Raw genomic sequence first — 18,252 nt, forward strand, 5'->3', positions numbered from 1 at the left:
GACAGCGAAATAGTCACTTAAATGCTTGTTAATTATTTGGTTCTCCTCTGTGTTCTTATATATTGGAGGGGCCAGAGGAATGGTGGAAAGTCCTCTATTTAGAGTAATAAACCTGGATTTGAATTTGGACCTGCTATTTTTTTCACCCGCAGGACTCTTGCATTCTTTTCTTTCTCAGCCTCAGTTTCCTTATTTGTGAAATCGGTGGGAGATTGGATTAGATGATGTCCAAAGACCTTTTTAGCTCCATTCTATGATCCTATAACATATGGATCTCTTCCATGCTAAACACTCTTGCTCGCACATAGTAGGTGCTTAACAAAGTTTTTAGAACGGCCGGGTGAAGAGAAATGGCTGGGTTTTTTTTTTGGGGGGGGGGGGAACCTTCCTCCCCCTGTCCCCTTCAGAGTTTTAAAACCACTTCAGGAAGGTCAGTGAAGAGGTTCTAAATAAGGTAAGCAGGTCTTGTGGCCCCAAAGTCAGGGCCAAGAAGCTGGAATTCTGAGCTCGGAGACGTGGTGGGGGCCTTTTCTAGTCCCCTGGTCGGGGGGAGAGTTGGGTTACAGGTTTCTGGCAGGGGACTGGCCGGTGCCCTTTCTGCCTGCCTCAGAAGGGCGTTAGCCCCAGATTCCCTGCCCCCCTCCTCCCAGCCCGTGGCCCGAGCTCAGGGCGCTCCCACAATGGCACCTGCCCCAAAATAACTTCCATGTGAGCAAGAAAGAAAGAGATTATAACCCAGACTGGGATGACAGGGAAAGCAAGGCTGGGGCTGTCAATTGATAGGAGTGGCCAGAACCCAAGGGAGGGTATAAAGGCCCCCGCAGGCCAGAGCTGTCCCAAACATAAACTCGAGGCTTGGGGACAACTGACACTTCTTGCTCATTTTCTTTGGACAGCGCCATGGGGCTCAGTGATGGAGAGTGGCAACTGGTACTGACCGTCTGGGGGAAGGTGGAGGCAGATATCCCTGGCCACGGACAGGAGGTGCTGATCAGGTAAAGGGAAGGGCGGACCGTGGCCACCCACCCACCCACAGACTGGCTGATCAAGTCCCACCGCCTTGAGTGAGGGTCTCCAAGCAGCTTCCTACCCTTTCTTGCCATTGGGTCAAGGATTGGTGAGAAGAAAGGGGGTCTGCACCCAGAATCGAGGGATAATTGAGAACTGGAAGGAGGCTTAAGATAGCATCTTGTGCATCTCCCTACCCCACCCTTGGCAGACAGAGGAAATAAAAGCCCAGATAGGGGAGTAGCAACCATTCAGTCGTAGGGTCTAGATTCTAACACTTATCCTCAGTCTCCAAATGCAGAGTTTCTAGACCCTTTCAAGATCATTTAGAACTCCATTTAACAGAGAGAAAAAATGAGGCTCCAGCTGGCCCCAAATCACACAGAAATCTGGCAGAACCAGGTCTGGTTGAAATGTTTTCCAATGCAATATGTCAGGAAATCATAGGTAGGACTGGGGGCCAGAGCCAGGAGTCTTAGCTCCCCAGCCATCGAACTCTACAAATAGCCTAATGGGAAGAGAGATTGGAGGCTGTCCTCCGGGCAGACCCTCACAAAGACCCAAGTCTGAAAAAGTATGATGTGCAGGTGGGAATTACTGTGATTTATCTGATCTCCAGAGCGGTTGGAAAAGCGATTCTTCTTCCTCTTCCATTTTGTATTTTACTTCTCAGTTGATAAGCCCCTGAAAAAACGGTGAGCGACCTCAGCCTTTTGTAATTTAGTTTCCAGGTTCTTGAGTCTCTCATTGGGTGATTTGGAGCAAGTTACTTCCATTCCCTGGGTCTCATCTTCCCTTTCTGTAAAGCCAGTGTCAAGGGTCAGATTCTTTTCTCATTATAATGGCAGGGACACTTTGACTTGGCTCCCGATTGGACTTCATTTGTCTTTTGCTTCTAATTAACCTTGTCTTGTCTTCGTGGTTGGTCTTCACTAATCTGTAACTGGAACCACATTAGCTTTCAAAGTTGGAGTTTTCCTTCCCTTTCCTTATTCCCAACCAGATCCTCTGTGGGCCAGCTTGGGATCTAGTCGACAATCACTCAGCTATAAACATTCATGCTCTTTAGACATGGGAATTATTAATACTATTAGAGTGAGTAGGAGTGGTCTGATTTCCCATTTCATTAGTTAAAATTTATATATATATTTTTATATATATATATATTCTAAGGCTTCTATTATGACATTTATTATAACACATCTATATTATTATAATATAACATGAGTATATAATATTATATATACCTTAAACAGATAGTTTAATATGTTTAAATATTACATATTTAAATGCCTTAAGCAATTAGTTTGATATATTAACATATGATATCTATATGCCATAAGCAAATAATTTAGTGGGTTAATATATTATATACATATGCCTTAAGCAAATAGTTTAATATGCTTATAGTTGATGTATGTGATATATAATGGCATATATATGCCTTAAAGAAATAGTTTAATATATAAATATATGAAATAATCCCTCAAGCAAATAGTTTAGTACATTTATATATGATATATATGCCTTAATGAAATAATTTAATATACTAATATATATGAGATATGTGATATATTATGGCATATATATGTCTTAAGCAAATAGTTTAATATATTAATATATGAAATATCCTTTAAGCAAATAGGTGTGTGTATGTGTGTATGTGTGTGTGTGTGTGAAAGAGAAGAGGGGAGAGAGAGAGAGAGAGAGAGAGACAGAGAGACAGAGACAGAGACAGAGAGAGAGAGAGAGAGACAAAAGTCATATTGTGGTGGGGCAAACAAGGAAGCCACACATGGGGGCTGTGCAGAAATGTGAGGACCACCAGCCAATCTCCCGCACCTTAGTGAAGGTTCTTAGTTCTTGGTTTCATGGAGCTCCCAAGCTGATGGTCATTCTCCTCTCTAAGTCTGTTTCCTCTTCTGAGAAATAAGAGCCTTGGATTAAATGATTTCTCGTGTTTCTTTTAGTTAGAACATTTTGTGTCCCTCTCAGCTCTGATATTCCTCATTCTAATGTTCCTCTAACTCTTATATTTTCTGTCTAACGTCTCTCCTACCTCTGAGATTCCAATATTCTAGATTCTAAGGTTTCTCCTCCTCTCCCCCCAACTCTTATACTGTTTTAAGTTCCCTTATAACTCTGATAGTCTATGAATCTCTAGTCCTGGTGAGTGTGGGGGATGGAATAGGGGAGTCTTTGAACTGCTCTTTTTTGGTAGAGGTCTGGAATCTCCTCCCTTACCCGAAGAGACTGTGCCTTCTGAAAGGACATGGCTTTGGCGCCCAAACCGGGGACCCAGGGATTGCTGTCTTCTTGGAAACATTTTCTTCTCCCTGGGATCATATTGAACACAAGAGGCAGGAGGCTTTCCAAAGGGCTTAAAAGTCCATGCAAAGCCCAGGAGAGGACAGCTCTGGAAGACCGCCGAGTTGCTGGGGTATCATTTGTTTGTTCTATGTCTCAGATTATAATGGCAAAGGAGTCATTGGGAATGATACCCTGGCTCTGGCTCTGGTGGAACCAAGTTCAAGTGTGTCTTCTCTTTGAGAGTGGCTATTTGCGTTTCTTGGGGTCAGAAGTAAAGAGAGGAGACAGCTCGGTATTCACATAAGCATAGCTTTTGAACCTTGACAATATCCATTCTAGGCTTATTCCGGTCTCGGCCTCTGGTCTTGCTTCTGGACTTTGGACAGATCATAGGAGCAAAGAATCTAGATTTCAGATCCTTTTATTTGACTGATTTTAGAGATCAAGCTGGAGGGAATCTGAGGAGCCATCCGATCTAACCCTCTGTGTTCTAGATGGGAAAATGGAAGCCAAGAGAGGCCAGAAGATAATAGACCTGCCAGACCATCTACTCCAACGTCTCATTTTAGTCACCCAGCTAGTGAATGTCTGAAACAGGACGCAGACTTCAGATAGGAAAAGTCACTTGCCTGGTCATGCGGGGAGTAAGTAACGGTGAGAATTTCTGACCCAACTCATTGGATTCCAAATCCAGGCTTCCTCCCTCTAAACCATGTCTATTTCACTTGCCTCAGTTTCCCTCGTTTGGAAAACAAGATTATTGTTTTGTTTTTCAGAAACCTGGCTAAAAGACCCAAGGTCCTAGAATTTGGGAGTTGAGGATGACTCAGAGATCAACTAGTCTGAGTCTTACAGTTTCCTCATCAGATGCAAGGATACTGAGGTCTGGAGAAGGAAAATGACCAGTTGTCTCTACTTGCCCATTCACTTGCCTCAGTTTTCCTCATTTGAAAAACAAGTTTGTTGTTTGTTTCATGCTTTAGAAATCTGGTTAAAAGACCCAAGGCCCTAGAATTTGGGAGTTGAGGATGACCTCAGTCATCTTGCAGTTTCCTCATCGGATACAAGGAAAATGACCAGTTGTCTCTATTTGTCCATTCACTTGCCTCAGTTTTCCTCATTTGAAAAACAGGTTTATTGCTTTTTTTGTGTTTTAGAAACCTGGCTAAAAGACCCAAGGTCCTAGAATTTGGGAGTTGAGGATGACCTCAGAGATCAACTAGTCTGAGTCTTGCAGTTTCCTCATCAGATGCAAGGCCACTGGGGCCTGGAGAAGGAAAATCACCAATTTCCAGTACCACTGGAATCTTTATCTCACAGAAGCTGTTAGGAGGGTCTTAGGAGATAATGAATGGAAAGCACTTTGCACTGTAGAGATGTCACGATGATGACGAGAATGATGAGGATGGTACTATTGCCATATTTTAACATTTCCATTCCACCCTCAATATTCTATATTCAATAATGGAGCTCAAAGGGACCTCAGATACATCACTTCATTCAATCTCATTTTGTAGGGGAGACAAGTTAAATAACACGGCCAAAGTTAGCGAGCCGGTGGGGAGAAACAAGATTGGAACGTTTGGTGCCTCTCGGTCCAGCCCTCCCTCTTTCCCCCAACCCTTCAATGAATATAGGGGTTGTTGATCCTGTCCTCCCCCTACTTTCTGTCCCTATGATGAACGTGGGATGGTAGATTTCAAGAGGGAAGTGACCTGAGAAGTCATTGAATTATTTTATAGAGCAGGCAACTGAGGCCTGGGAAAAGGAATTTGCTTATCCAAGGCCACATGTAGGACCATAGATACAGGGCTGGTGGGGACCTCCAAGGCCATCTAGTCCAGTGCTCCCATTTTACAGGTAAGGACCCTGAGTCATTGTATTTCCACCAGATCCCTTGAAAGGCTTTCTTTTCTGTGTCGGTAGAAGGCTAGAAATTTCTCGGGAATGGGGGTGGGGGGTGTCTCTCTGCTGCCTCCTGTCTTGCCTGTCTTTGTTTCATGGGTGGCTGGGAAGCTGACTCCCCCACACTGGCTCGTCAGAAGGACTTTCTTGCCAACTGCCAGGGAGAATGGGGATAAATAACAGAAAAAAATGATCTGGGATTGAAAAATCTTTGAAGTTCCATTTACTGAGACGAGGATGGTTGGATTCCGCTCCGGCTAGAGGCTCCCCTCCCGGCCAGCAAGCGCCCTCCCGGGTCCGCAGCCCGTGGTCCGTGCCAGCCTCACATTACCTTGTTATGTCTCAGAGGCACCAGCTGTGGGGTGAGGGGTGACAGGGAGGCAGCTGTGTTTATGCCGGGATCATTCAGCAGGCAGGGAAGCAGGTGCTCTTATTAGCCAAGTCCTTCCAGCACATCTTCAAAAATAGGCCTGAGCCCTCCCAGGATGGGGTGGAGTGGGCTGGGGAGGGGCTGAATGGGGCCTGAACATGAACAGGGTGAAAGGCTTGAGAATCCTGGAATGGGAGGCCTGAAAGGGACCTTAGAGGGCGGCTAGAAGCCGGAGGCATGGGTGGCCCTCTTGCCTATAAATTCTAGAGAGGACTCCTGCATAGAGACAGCTTGGATGAAATGGGCTGTGAGGTCCTTTCATCTCCGAGGTCCACCAGCCCTTTCCTTTGTCCAGTTAGGAAATGGAGGCTCAGAAAGCCATTGAGATTTGCCCATGATCCCCTGGGGACCTAGTGGATAAGCTGAGTCTGGAATGGAGATCCCTTAGACTTTTATAGTGTGTGTGTAAGAGAGGAAGAGACAGAAAGACCAAGAGACATAGAGAGATATAGAGACAGAGACAAAGAGCGAGGCAGAGAGACAGAAACACAGAGATATAGAGACAGAGACAGAAAGAGGCAGGGAGACAGAAGCAGAGAGACAAAGAGACAGAAAGGGACAGACAGACATATAAACACAGAGAGACAGAGACAGAGACAGACAAAGAGAAAGAGACACACAGGGAGACAGAGAAAGAGACAGAGACACACAGAAAGAAAGAGAGACAGAGACATATACAGAGATGGAGAAAAATAAGAGAAAGACACAGAGACACACACAAAGAAACAGAGAGAGGCAGACAAAGAAGCAGAGAGAAAGAGAAAGAAAGAGAGTGAGACAAGGAGAGAAAGATAAGGAGAGAGACAAAAAGATAGGAAAAGAGATAAAGAGGAAGGCTGTGAGATAGAGAGAAAGAGAAATACAAAGGTACAGAGAGAGACAAAGAGAGGCCAACTAAGAGAGAAATGGGATTGGGTTTTGTCTTTTTTTGTGGTTTTTGTTTCCAAGGGAAACAGGAGGCATGACAAAACAGACAAAAACCCATAAAGTTCCCTAATTATTTGTCTTGCCTCCCTCTGCCCTCGCCAGGAGGTGCCCTAGGCCCTTGTCCTATTATTTTTGGACCAGGCTCCCTCTGGAATGAGAGACCTAATCCCTTCCCCTCCTTCAGCTCTGGCTTCTCCCACTGTCAGAAGAGCAGGATAAGAATAGTGGCTGCCTGATAATATTAGTAATGAGCTCGAGACCCTTGGGTGAAAGGTACAGGATGAAAGCAGGCAGTGACGCATGTGGCCTTTGGATGGGGGCTCCATTGGAATCATCTAACATTGGACACAGTTGCCGGGAGGTCTTGTCTGGCCCGAAGCAGAGGCTCGGTGCCAAAAGCAGAAGATTGCGGAAAAGTTCAGGATTCTGGTGTGTGTGTGTGTGTGTGTGTGTGTGCATGCACGTATGAACAATAGCTGTGTGGCTGTCTCGCTGCCACTCTAATGATAATTGTGTATCTCTGTATCTTGGTGTCTAATTATAACTGTATGTGGGTGTCTAATAATAGACTCAGAGAAGCTCCAAAATACAGGGTCCTCCAGTGCCATGTAGTCCAAGGGATATCTGAACAAGGACCCATTTTACATCTGTCTATCCATTTATTCATTCCTTCTACAAGCAGTTATTAAACATCTACTGTGTGTTCAGAGACCAGAATCAGAAAGTCCTGCGTTCCAGGACTTGTACACAAATTGTTAGACCTGGGGAAATCTTAACTTCTTGTTTTTCTTGTTCTTCTTCTTTTCTTCTTCTTGTTGTTGTTATTTCCATTCTTGTTCTTTTTCTTTTCTTTTCTTCTTGTTCTTGTTCTTCTTTTTTTGTTGAGGCAATTGGGGTTAAGTGACTTGCCCAGGTCACACAGATAGGAAGTATTAAATGTCTGAGGTCACATTTGAACTCAGGTTCTCCTGATTTCAGGAAATCTTAACATCTCAAGCCGCTAGGCAGTAAACTAGGGATGACTTGCTAATTTGGTAGGAGTTTCCATGCTCGGGGTTCCGTACATTGATAGAGTCACATTTAGGTGGGCTGAGGAAAGCGCTGGTCACTGTTAACCGCTAGAAGCATGGAACCCAAGCCTCTAATATTCCTTAACCTTAAACTCTCCTTGGGAGGGCGGCAACATGTGTTCAGATATAATGGAGTGGCGCTTGCTGACAGACGAAGCTTAAGGCTCTGCATTGGGTAAGAATACCCGGCCTCCTGAGCCAGCCCGTTCCACTGCTGGACAGTTCAGACGTTTGTCCTCACGCAGAGTTGAAATCCGGCGACTGGGCGGCTTCCACTTGATCCTGCCTTCTGGGGCCGAGCAGAGCCGGCGGAAGCCCTCCCCCAGAGTGGTCTGTCCTTAAAGAAGCTCTCCTGCTGTTTCTCCAGGCTCGAGGAAGTCCTAGAGCAGACTTTATAAATCATCCAGTTAAACCTGTACAGCAAGAGGCAGCCCCAGGAGAAGGGCTTTACCTCCGGTAGCATAAAAAAGCAGCAGGATTTGAAATCCAAATCTTGGACTTTCCCCGGGATGGCTACTTTAAAAGTGTAGGATAGTGTTTTTAATTAGATGAGTGAATAATAATGATGCATCTGTTCTGATACTAATAATCATGGCGTGGGAATATTTATGTCTGAGACCAAAGCTTGGGAGCTTGGAAAAGAGAAGACTCGGTGAGAGGGGACGATGGGAGATGTGGGGGGGACTGGATTTGGAATAACCAAGATTTCAACTAACTTACTACTCTATTTCTTGTCTGCTAAATGATCTGAGGCATATCGTTTCAGCTCTGAACCTCAGTTTTCCTTCTCTGAAGTGGGCCTGAGATAATCATGGCTGTTCACAGCTCTAGAGCCCTTCACAATTTACCTTTCTTCCTGACAACTCCATGAATACCAGAGATGATACCAATAATCAATCAACCAGCAATTATTAAATACCTTCTGTGTCCCAGGTATTGTGTTGAGTTCTTGTGATCCCAAAACAAGTATTATCCTCAATCTAATTTTATGCAGCAAGGACTTTCTAGGGACCTCATTTGTTTCAGTTATGGTACTAAGTAACAGGAATAGGAAATTCTCAAGGAGCTTACATTTTATTTATTTATTTGTTTGTTTGCTTGTTTTTGTTGAGGCAATTGGGGTTAAGTGACTTCCCCAAGGTCACACAGCCAGGAAGTGTTAAATGTTAAGTATCTAAGGTCAAATTTGAACTCAGGTCCTCCCGACTTCAGGACTGGTGCTCTATCCATTGTACCAGCTAGCTGCTCCTTGGAGCTTACATTTTAACGAGTTCATAGTCTCACTTGATAGATGAAGCATCTAAATCCCAAAGAAGGGAAATCATACAGCTAGTAACTAATGGTGCAAGAGATGGAGTCAATTTTTTTTAAAAAAAGTTTTTTATTTTCAAAACATATGCATGGAGATGAAGTCAATTCTTGCCTCCATTGCATCAAATGAGATCACTCATCTAAAGTACTTTGTTATCTGTATAAAAGTAAATGTAACTTATTGTCTGGGGTCTCGGTGTGTTAGTGTTGCTCTGTTTACCTGTGTGTCAACACATATATAATATGTATCTTATGTGGGTATGTTGGATCTGAGCCAGTAAATAGGACAGTAACTGGATCTTTGCCTCGGGGGGACAGCTTTCTCCTCAGGGCGATTCAGAGACTCCTGTCCCCTCGCTTTCTGATTCCGATGCTTCCAAGGTCCTGTCATCAGGGACCCAGCCAATTTCTAGGCTGACACTGGCCAGAATGCCCCTGTCACCACACTCCCCCACCCATGTGAGAATATTTTTAGTTATAGCTCCATGTGGGCCCCAAGGTGGACAGAGCCCCGATCTCGAATCCTCCTTATCCCCATTTCCCCCTCTGTTCTCCTTCTGTTATCTTAAGAACGTAGTCAAGCTAGTCCCAGGACGGCTCCCAACATGCCAATGGAGATTAGAACCAGACTGGTGGCATTCTTGGCCGGAGTGACTCTGCGGCAGGTCTGGTCGGAGGGATGGCCATCTGCTGGGGGGGAACCCGACTCAGCCCGGCTCCAGGCTCCTGACTGCCCTTTCATAAATACTAAAGTTAACAAATCGCAGGGACAATAAAACTTCTCCAGGCCAGCTTTATGAGGGACTCGTCTGCAGGCCTATCTTAGCATGAGGACACCTCCGCTGGACTGTCAGGAGTGACGCGGAACACGTCCTTGCATTCCCCTCGACAAACACCTACTCACTTGGTCGTTGCACTAAAGTGGCGCAAAGAGAACATGGAGAACCCATAGTGTGCCAACAGCCGCTCGGGGCTGGCCAGTGCTTTCCGTGCCCACGATGACCGGCAACAGCAGCAGCAAGCTTGCATTTGTATGGAGCTTAACGTGAACATGTACAAAGATACATTTCATGCACATACGTATGTATGTATGTATATATACTTGTATGTATGTATATACATACATGCATTAAATACAATCAGCAAACATTTGAGTGGCTAGTTTTATTTAATAGAAAATGAAATATAATATAAATGTACAAATATAGATATACATACTATATATATACACACATTATATACATTTAAGTGTCTAGTTAATTTAATAGAAAATGGAATACAATATAAATATATATACACACACATTAAATACAATCAGCAAACATTTGAATGCCTAGTTTATTTAATAGAAAATTAAATATAATATATAAAATCATGTGTGTATATGTATGTATGTGTATATATAATACACACATAAACAGCTATACATATTAAATATAATCAAGAAGCATTATTAAGTGCTTAATTAATTTAATAGAAAATTAAATACAGTATATAAAATTATGTACCATATACACATATAGTCTATTGCCAGCCCATTTTACTTCTTTCTTCCCTCCCTCCCTTTCTTCTTTCCTTTCTTTTTTTTCCTTCTTTTTTCCCTTTCTTTCTTTTTCTTTTCTCTCTCTTTCCTTCCTTCCTTCCTTCTTTCCTTCCTTCCTTCTTTCCTTCCTTCCTTCCTTCCTTCCTTCCTTCCTTCCTTCCTTCCTTCCTTCCTCTCTCTCTCTCTTTTTCTTTCTTTCTTTCTTTCTTTCTTTCTTTCTTTCTTTCTTTCTTTCTTTCTTTCTTTCTTTCTTTCTTTCTTTCTTTCTTTCTTTCCTTCCTCCCCCCTTTCTTCTTTCTTTCTTTCTATTTCTTTTTCCTTCTTTTTTTCTTTCTTCCTGTCTTTCTCCTTATCTTTCCCCCCTTCCCCACCTTCTCTCTCTCTCTCTCTCTCTCTCTCTCTCTCTCTCTCTCTCTCTCTCTCTCTCTCTCTCTCTCTCCAATTGGGGTTAAATCACTTGCCCAAGGTAATACAGCTAGTAAGTATCAAGTGACTGAGGTTAGATTTAAAAGCCCTCCTAACTCTAGGGCTGTGCTGCCTAGCTGCTCTGGAAAAAATAGATCATAAAAAGAGGGGGTGACTTGTAAAGTTCACAGTGCTCATGTAGCAGAGCTGGGCCCTGAACTCACATTCCAAGATAGCCAAAGTGCCTTAAGTCCCATGATCCCCACCCCCTGGCCTTTCCCAAACTCCACGGCCCTCCCTGTTCCTCCCTGAACCACGTCTCTCCTTTGGTTCCCAGACTCTTTAAGGGCCATCCTGAGACTCTGGAGAAGTTTGACAAATTTAAGCACCTCAAGTCTGAGGATGAGATGAAGGCATCTGAAGACCTTAAGAAACACGGCTCAACAGTGCTCACCGCCCTGGGGAACATCCTGAAGAAGAAGGGCCAGCATGAAGCAGAGCTGCAGCCTCTGGCCCAGTCCCACGCCACCAAGCACAAAATCTCCGTCCAGTTCCTGGAGGTCAGAGCAGGGGCCAACTTGTAGGGATGGAGAAAAGAGTACTGGGAGTGGGGCGGGAGGGAAGGGCCGGGCCAATCCTACACGACACAAGCCCTTAGTGTTGGGACAATTAACTTCAAGTTGTAAAGGGTCTTATGGGTCATCTAGGATAACCCCCTCATTTTACAGATGAGGAAACTGAGGCACAGAGAGAAATGCCCAATGTCAAAGAAGAAAGAAGTGTTAGATTTTTCTCTGGCCGCAAGTCTGACACTCTTTCCAATGTGTTCTTTCCTCTTAAAGATTATTTAGACCAATCCCCTTGTATAACAGATGGGGAAACAAATATCTTACCCAAGGTCGCCTAGGTAGCAAGTGACAGAACCAGAATTCTGCAGGATCATAGAATTAAAACTAGCCGGAGTTTTAGGGGCTACTGAGTCCACCCTTCCTTATTTTACAGGTGAGGAAAATGAGACACAGGGAGGTGAAGCAACTTGCCCTATTTGAACTCGGGTCCTTTGACTTCAGGTCCAGCAATCACCCCAATATTTCCTGCTGCCTCTTCTCACTTCCAACACACTTAGATCTCTCACGATTTGAGGTCCAGTTGAGTGGAGCTAGATTTCTTAACCCAATAGTCCTGATGTTTTCACAAATGAGAGGCAGCGAGGCTCTCACAGACTCCAACACAAGCAATCGATACTAGTCTCGTGAGGTCACCTGCGAAGCTAGATAGCACGGCGAGCCATAAGTATTTTATTGCTAGAAACCTGTTGGACAAGTGGGGGCCCTTGGGCTGGAGATGAAATGGACTGTGGGGCAAGAGTAATCTCCCAAGGGACATGACAGGAAGGCTGGTGAGTGCGGCTACTTCTCCTTGCCTCCTGTTTCCAGAGGGTTTGTTTTTAATTTTTAATGAAGGGACCAACTTGTGGACAACCCCTGTGAATTCTGCCCATCTGTTCATTCTCTACAGTGATTCTTCCCAGAAGCCCCAAGTCCCCTTCTGAAAGCCATCCACCATAATAGAACAAGCAGTGGGTCAGGAACCCTGCCTCAAACACTTAACCACTGCGTGATCCCAGACAAGTCACTGCTCTTTGAGCCTCAGTTTCCTCATCTGTCAAAGTAGAAATGGTGATGATAGTCTCACTAAGTGTTTCACAGGGTTGTTGTGAAGGGAAGTACTTTATAAACCTTATGCCTTAAAAAGGGGCGTGGTGACTGATTTTAGGCTATCAGTGCCCTTTCCTGAACTCCTGTTTCCTCGCCTATAAGCTAAGTTTGCTTATATCTACCCGAAGAGAGATTACAGTGGCCACAGAATCGGGAAGATCTGGGTTCAAGTCTCATATGCGACCCATATGGATCAGGTGACCCCAGTTAATCTTTCAATGTCCCCAATCCACTCTCTGAGCTTAAATTTCAGAGGACGTGTTTATTGATGTATTGACTTTCCTCAATGGGAGTACTCTACGTAAAATAAAAATAGAAATGTCACATACATGAATATACGTATACACAGAGGGACATATACATGTGTATATGTGAATACACACACACACACACACACACACACACACACACATATATATATTCACATATATATTTCTAGCTATATCCAATCCCATCCATCCACCCATGTATTCCACCAATGGATCCTGATAAGCGGAGAGGTTTTATAAGTATCGAAGAACATTATTTAATTTCCGGCTTTTAGCAGATGTAATTAATTTTCTGGACTCATGAGCGTGAAAGGAAGACAAGAGCTCTTCCAGTTATGCTCCCCTAAATTAGGGCTACTGGATCAGTCAGCTGTTTGGGTTTGTCACATATTTAGAAACCTAGAATTTGGAGCTGTATAGAGACGGCAGAAGTTACGTGGCCCAACTTTCCCCTTCCACAGTTAAGGAAAATGAGACAAAGGGCGGGGTTTGCCTAAGGTTGCATAGATAGTAGTGGTAGGACTGGCCACTGGACCCAGGTGTCCTGAATCCTGGTCTAGTGTGATGTCATGAAGTAATAATAGCTTGCATTTACACCAAGATTTAATGGTTGCAAAGGGGGGTTTGGATATTATCTCCTTTAATCCTCACAACTTGGATATGGGCACGATAATACCCATTTTATAGATGAGAAAACTGAGGTAGAGAGGTGTTAAGTGACTTGTCTAGTTAAGGTGACAAAGCTGATGAGAGGATGAGACAGGATTGGAATCAAGTATTCCTTATTCCGAGTCCAATATTATCCACTGAGCGACTTACCTGGGAGGCAGATATTATTTCTGCCATTTTACAAATGGAGAAACTGAGGCATGGAGACGTGAGACTTAGAACCAGAAAGGACCTTAAAGGACATCTAATCCAACTTTTCACTTTGTAGATGAGGAAACTCAGAAGCAAAGAAAGTGAACGCCCCGTCTAAGGTCATACCTGTAGTCTTGATTTTGAATCCAGGTCCTTCTGCCTGTAAATCCAGTGCTTTCCCTACATTGTATTGAAAGGCCATCATTTGACGGGATCACAGAGCTAGCAAGATGCAGGGGTGGGATGTGAACTCACTCCTCCTTGGTCCAGGTTGAGCTCGTCTCACTACATAATAACAATATTAATCGGCCAAGTACAATCGGAGTGCCTTTTTTGTCCCAAAGTGGTCCGTCACTCATCTGTGCCTCAATTTCTCCATCTGTAAAATGAGGGAAAAAACTACCTTCCCTGCCTATCTGCCCAGCAGTGGGGATCCCACCAAATCCCCCAGGCTCCCAAGTCTAACAGGAGCTAGCAAATATTGTGTCACAAGATTGGCAAAGCGCTTTTATATCTGTAATTCATCCCGTCAACCCTGAAAAGTAGGGGCTAATGTTGTCATTCCCATTGTACAGCCGAGAAGCCTGAGGCTTAGAGAGGCCGATCGACTTGCTTAGGACCATCCAACTAGTAGTAATAATAATAATAATAGTTAACATGTGTATAACTATTACGCTCCTATTAGTAGGAGCTTACATAAGCTCCTACTACGTGCCAGGTTTCTCGAACCCAGGCCTGGCCCTCAATCCGTTGCTCTTGCTTCGCCCCCTTTTCTTTCACGGTTCCAGGACTCGACGGAGCCGCTATTTCAGTCTGGTTATACAGCTTGTAGCTTCCCTTCCATTTCCTCTGGGCAAAATTGGTTCCATATGTTCCGCCTGAAACCCGAGAACCCTGCCCAGGAGGCCTCTCCCCGCTCCTGCTTCTGTCCTCCAACCCTCAGCTTTCCCTCCACAGTTTGAATACAAGCATCTGGTCCCGTCCCCCCTCCCTCCCCTCTGAATTCCGCTGGTCTCGCCACCGACCTCCCTCCTCCTCCTCCTCCTCCCCCCTGGATCTCTAACGGCTTCCACGCCGGCGCTGGCTGGCCCTGTGCCTTCAATGACCCTGCTTTCCTTTTCTCTCTCTCCCCTCCCCCCTCCTTTCTCCCTCTCTTTTTCCACCTTGGCAGTTCATCTCAGAGGCCATTATCCAAGTGATCCAGAGCAAGCACTCTGCAGACTTCGGCGGGGATGCCCAAGCTGCCATGCGCAAGGCCCTGGAACTTTTCCGCAACGACATGGCGGCCAAATACAAGGAGCTTGGGTTCCAGGGTTAGAGCAGGTTTTGCGTTGAGCCGGATGGTGGGCAGACTCCTCCGCTGGCTGTCCCCCTCTCCTGCCCACCCCCCAGGTCAAGTAGTTAGCTCTTGTCAAAGTAGTACCTAGTTTTGGGTTTGGGGATACCCCATGTGACTGAGACATGGCAATGGAAGGGCAGAGGGAGGCCGTCAGGGGACACTTCTCATCTGCACTAACTGGCCAGGGTAATTCCGCCAAGGTCCTTAGTTTTCATTTTCTCCTTGGCCTCCGTAAGCGCTTGGAAACAAGTAACTGGCCATCTTTCCAGGAGGCGCTTTTGTGGATATAACTCTTGGCTTCCTTTCTGGGAAGCCAGGGTAGTTTTCTCCTTACTGGGCAGAGAGAAGGAAGGGCTGGAGAGAGAATGGGGGAAGGAGTACAGTAATGCGGTTCAGCCTTCCTTCTTCCCACCATCTGGGTTCCTAATGGCTTCCATCCTGCCTTTGATTAGCCCTTCAACTGTAGAGTCTTTCCTTTCCTCCTTTTCTTTCTCTCCCCCAAGGCTGTCAGAGGCAGTGCCCCCAGAATTCCTTGGGGAATGGCGGCTCTGACAGATGGTTCCTGAAAGAGCTCGAGACACTTGAGACACCGGGGGTGGGAGGGGAGGAGGGGAGAGAGAGAGAGAGAGAGAGAGAGAGAGAGAGAGAGAGAGAATGAACAGAAGAGGGAGAAGGAAAAGGGATTGTTCTCAGTTAATGGGTGTGACTCTCCTGATCTTAATAAAGGACCTGCAACCAATTTGTCTGTCTGGACCTGGTGCTTTCCTCCCCTCAGAGAAGATGGATGAGATCTGGGAGGAGAGACATGACAGAGCTATGGACAAGGCTGGAGCTGGTGGGCAGGCAGTACCATTGATGTCAGTCCCAGAGAACCTTGTGTGTGGGTAGAAAAGTCAGTGTAAAGCAGGTTGCCTCTTAAAAGGAACAAACACGTTTGAAACCTGTGTGCCTGAGAAGGGTCCAGACCAACTAGGGGCCAAGATGGTGCTTGGCAGCTGGGCAAAGGAGACGTGCTTGTATGTTGGGGGTTACAGGTCCCCAGGCTGGGGAGGGTTTCCTTATAAATCAGGTCTCACTCCTCCAGGCTTCCCTTGCCCTCAATCCCAGAGTCCAGAGTGGAGACTCGGGGTGGGGGGATTATGTGGGTGGGTGGATGTGTAGGATTCTGGGGCAGGAGCTGGAAGTTCCTGGATCTAATCCCCTCATTTTACAGATGAAGAAACTATGACCCAGGATGGAGTAATTAATTGTCCAATATTATACAAAAGTGGTAGAGTAAGAATTCAAGTTTGGAGATTCTGACAAATCCAACATTCTCTCTCCCTCCCTCCTTCCCTCCTTCCTTTCTTCCCTTCTTCTTTCCTTTCTTTCTTTCTTTCTCTTCTTCCTTCCTTCCTTCCTTCCTTCCTTCCTTCCTTCCTTCCTTCCTTCCTTCCTTTCTTTCTTTCTTTCTTTCTTTCTTTCTTTCTTTCTTTCTTTTCTTTCTTTCTTTCTTTCTTTCTTTCTTTCTTTCTTTCCTTCTTTCCTTCTTTCCTTCTTTCTTTCCTTCTTTTCTTTCTTTCTTTCCTTTCTTCCTTCCTTCCTTCTTTCCTCTCTTCCTTTCCCTCTCTTTCTATCTTCCTTCTTTCCTCTCTTCCTTCCTTCCTTCCTTCCCTTCCCTTTCTTTCTTCCCTTGTTTCCTAAGAAACCCATAAAATCATGGGTCTTATGAAGTCATGATCAGTAAGTCATTGGCCAAAGTTCCATTCTTTATAAGATACTGGTTGGCTGCGGCCTGTTGCTAGTCAACTTCCAAATTGGAGGCAGGGTGGAGCTATGGAAAGACATTTACCCTCAGTCGTGTAACCTGAATTCGAATCCTAGCTCTGACACTTATTCACTTATGTAACCATGTGACCTTTTTCCTCACCTGAGCCTCAGTTTCCTTATCTGTTAAATATAGGGTTTGCATTAAATGACTGCTAAGGACTTTCCAGTTTCGGAGATATGAAACTGTTATTTGATGAATTATAACAAATACAGAAGCCTGGACAAATTCAGCCACCCCTGTGTCTGATCCCATATCCTCTTTCCATGACTGAGCTACCTAGATTTATTCCAGTCCTGAGCTGGCTCTCGCCAGAGGTCCTGCCTCTGGGAACCCCCTGGGCCTTCGGCTTCATTCAAAGGCTTCCCAAATTGGAATTTCCTGGATAACTCCAGCTGGGATGACATGAACTGGTCTGGAATCTAACTGGATTTTCTAGTGACCCCAGCATTGGGCTGCTCTCCAGGGCTGTGAGCCAAGGCCAGTATGGGATCTCCCCCTACTAAGGAGACTGAACAAATTCCCATAACACTGGATCACCGGGCACAGTTTCTGAGGAAACAGGCCCGAGACAGACCTTGGGATTCCAGTTATAACAATCCCAAGGGCTGTTAATGGCAGAAATGGAAGTCTTTGACTTCTGGACCCAAAGGACCATTCACCTTTGAGTGTGAAACACCGATGATTCAACTGACAAAAAGCGTCCCAGTCCCTGTCCTCAGGGAGTTGATCATCTAATGAAAAGATACTCCAAGTATATAAATAACCATTATAGTAGGGAGAATGAGATATGGACAAAGGAGACACAAACAACACGCTTTCAGAAAATTCAAGGGCAAATCACTTTCTGTGGGGGGAAGTCAAGCTTTATGGACTAGGAGGCATCTGATTGGGATCCCCATGGAAGAAGCGTTGGGAAATGTCTTTAAGGAAGTGTGTTCTTCTCAGGAAGGGCTGGGCCAGGCAGGTTACAGTAACAACAAACATATTATGCACCTGCTGTATACCAGGATCTGACCCGAGAGATACAAAATTTGTAAGACAGAGCCTCTGTCCTTGTGGAGCTCTCAGGGGAGGAAGACAAGATGCACTGACAGCTTATAATAGATACCAGGTTGTGATGTTGGCTGGGGGGAGGGGGGGAGTGAAGGGGGGGGGTGAATCAAAGGCCTATGGGAGGTCCAGTGGAAAAAGGTCATTTATTACCCAATAGCCTGGAAATAGAGAATAACAACTGGGATATCAGGAACATAAGACAGAGAGGAAAAGGCAGAGGAATAAAAACCTTCACTGACCTCTCCAATCCCAGATTTCTGGCTTAGGCTGGAGGTTTTTGAGACAGAAAGGGC

At 45.1% G+C, this 18,252-nt stretch overlaps 1 protein-coding gene across 1 annotated transcript; it reads left to right on the plus strand.

Moving 5' to 3' along the window:
* Positions 1-821: 821 nt before the first annotated feature.
* MB (myoglobin) lies at positions 822-15,835 on the plus strand. The gene is made up of 3 exons (XM_031938098.1): positions 822-995; positions 11,247-11,469; positions 14,929-15,835. The coding sequence occupies exons 1-3, from the start codon at positions 901-903 to the stop codon at positions 15,073-15,075; spliced, it is 465 nt and encodes a 154-aa protein (XP_031793958.1). The 5' UTR covers positions 822-900; the 3' UTR covers positions 15,076-15,835.
* The last annotated feature ends 2,417 nt before the right edge of the window (positions 15,836-18,252 follow it).

This window comes from Sarcophilus harrisii, chromosome 5, assembly GCF_902635505.1.
Source record: "Sarcophilus harrisii chromosome 5, mSarHar1.11, whole genome shotgun sequence".
Classification (NCBI taxonomy): Eukaryota; Metazoa; Chordata; class Mammalia; order Dasyuromorphia; family Dasyuridae; genus Sarcophilus; species Sarcophilus harrisii.

Coding starts and splice junctions, on each gene's coding strand:
- MB (XM_031938098.1), top strand. CDS start 901: ATGGGGCTCAGTGATGGAGAGTGGCAACTGGTACTGACCGTCTGGGGG. Junction 996..11,246: donor GGACAGGAGGTGCTGATCAG/GTAAAGGGAAGG, acceptor TTTGGTTCCCAG/ACTCTTTAAGGGCCATCCTG. Junction 11,470..14,928: donor TCTCCGTCCAGTTCCTGGAG/GTCAGAGCAGGG, acceptor CCACCTTGGCAG/TTCATCTCAGAGGCCATTAT.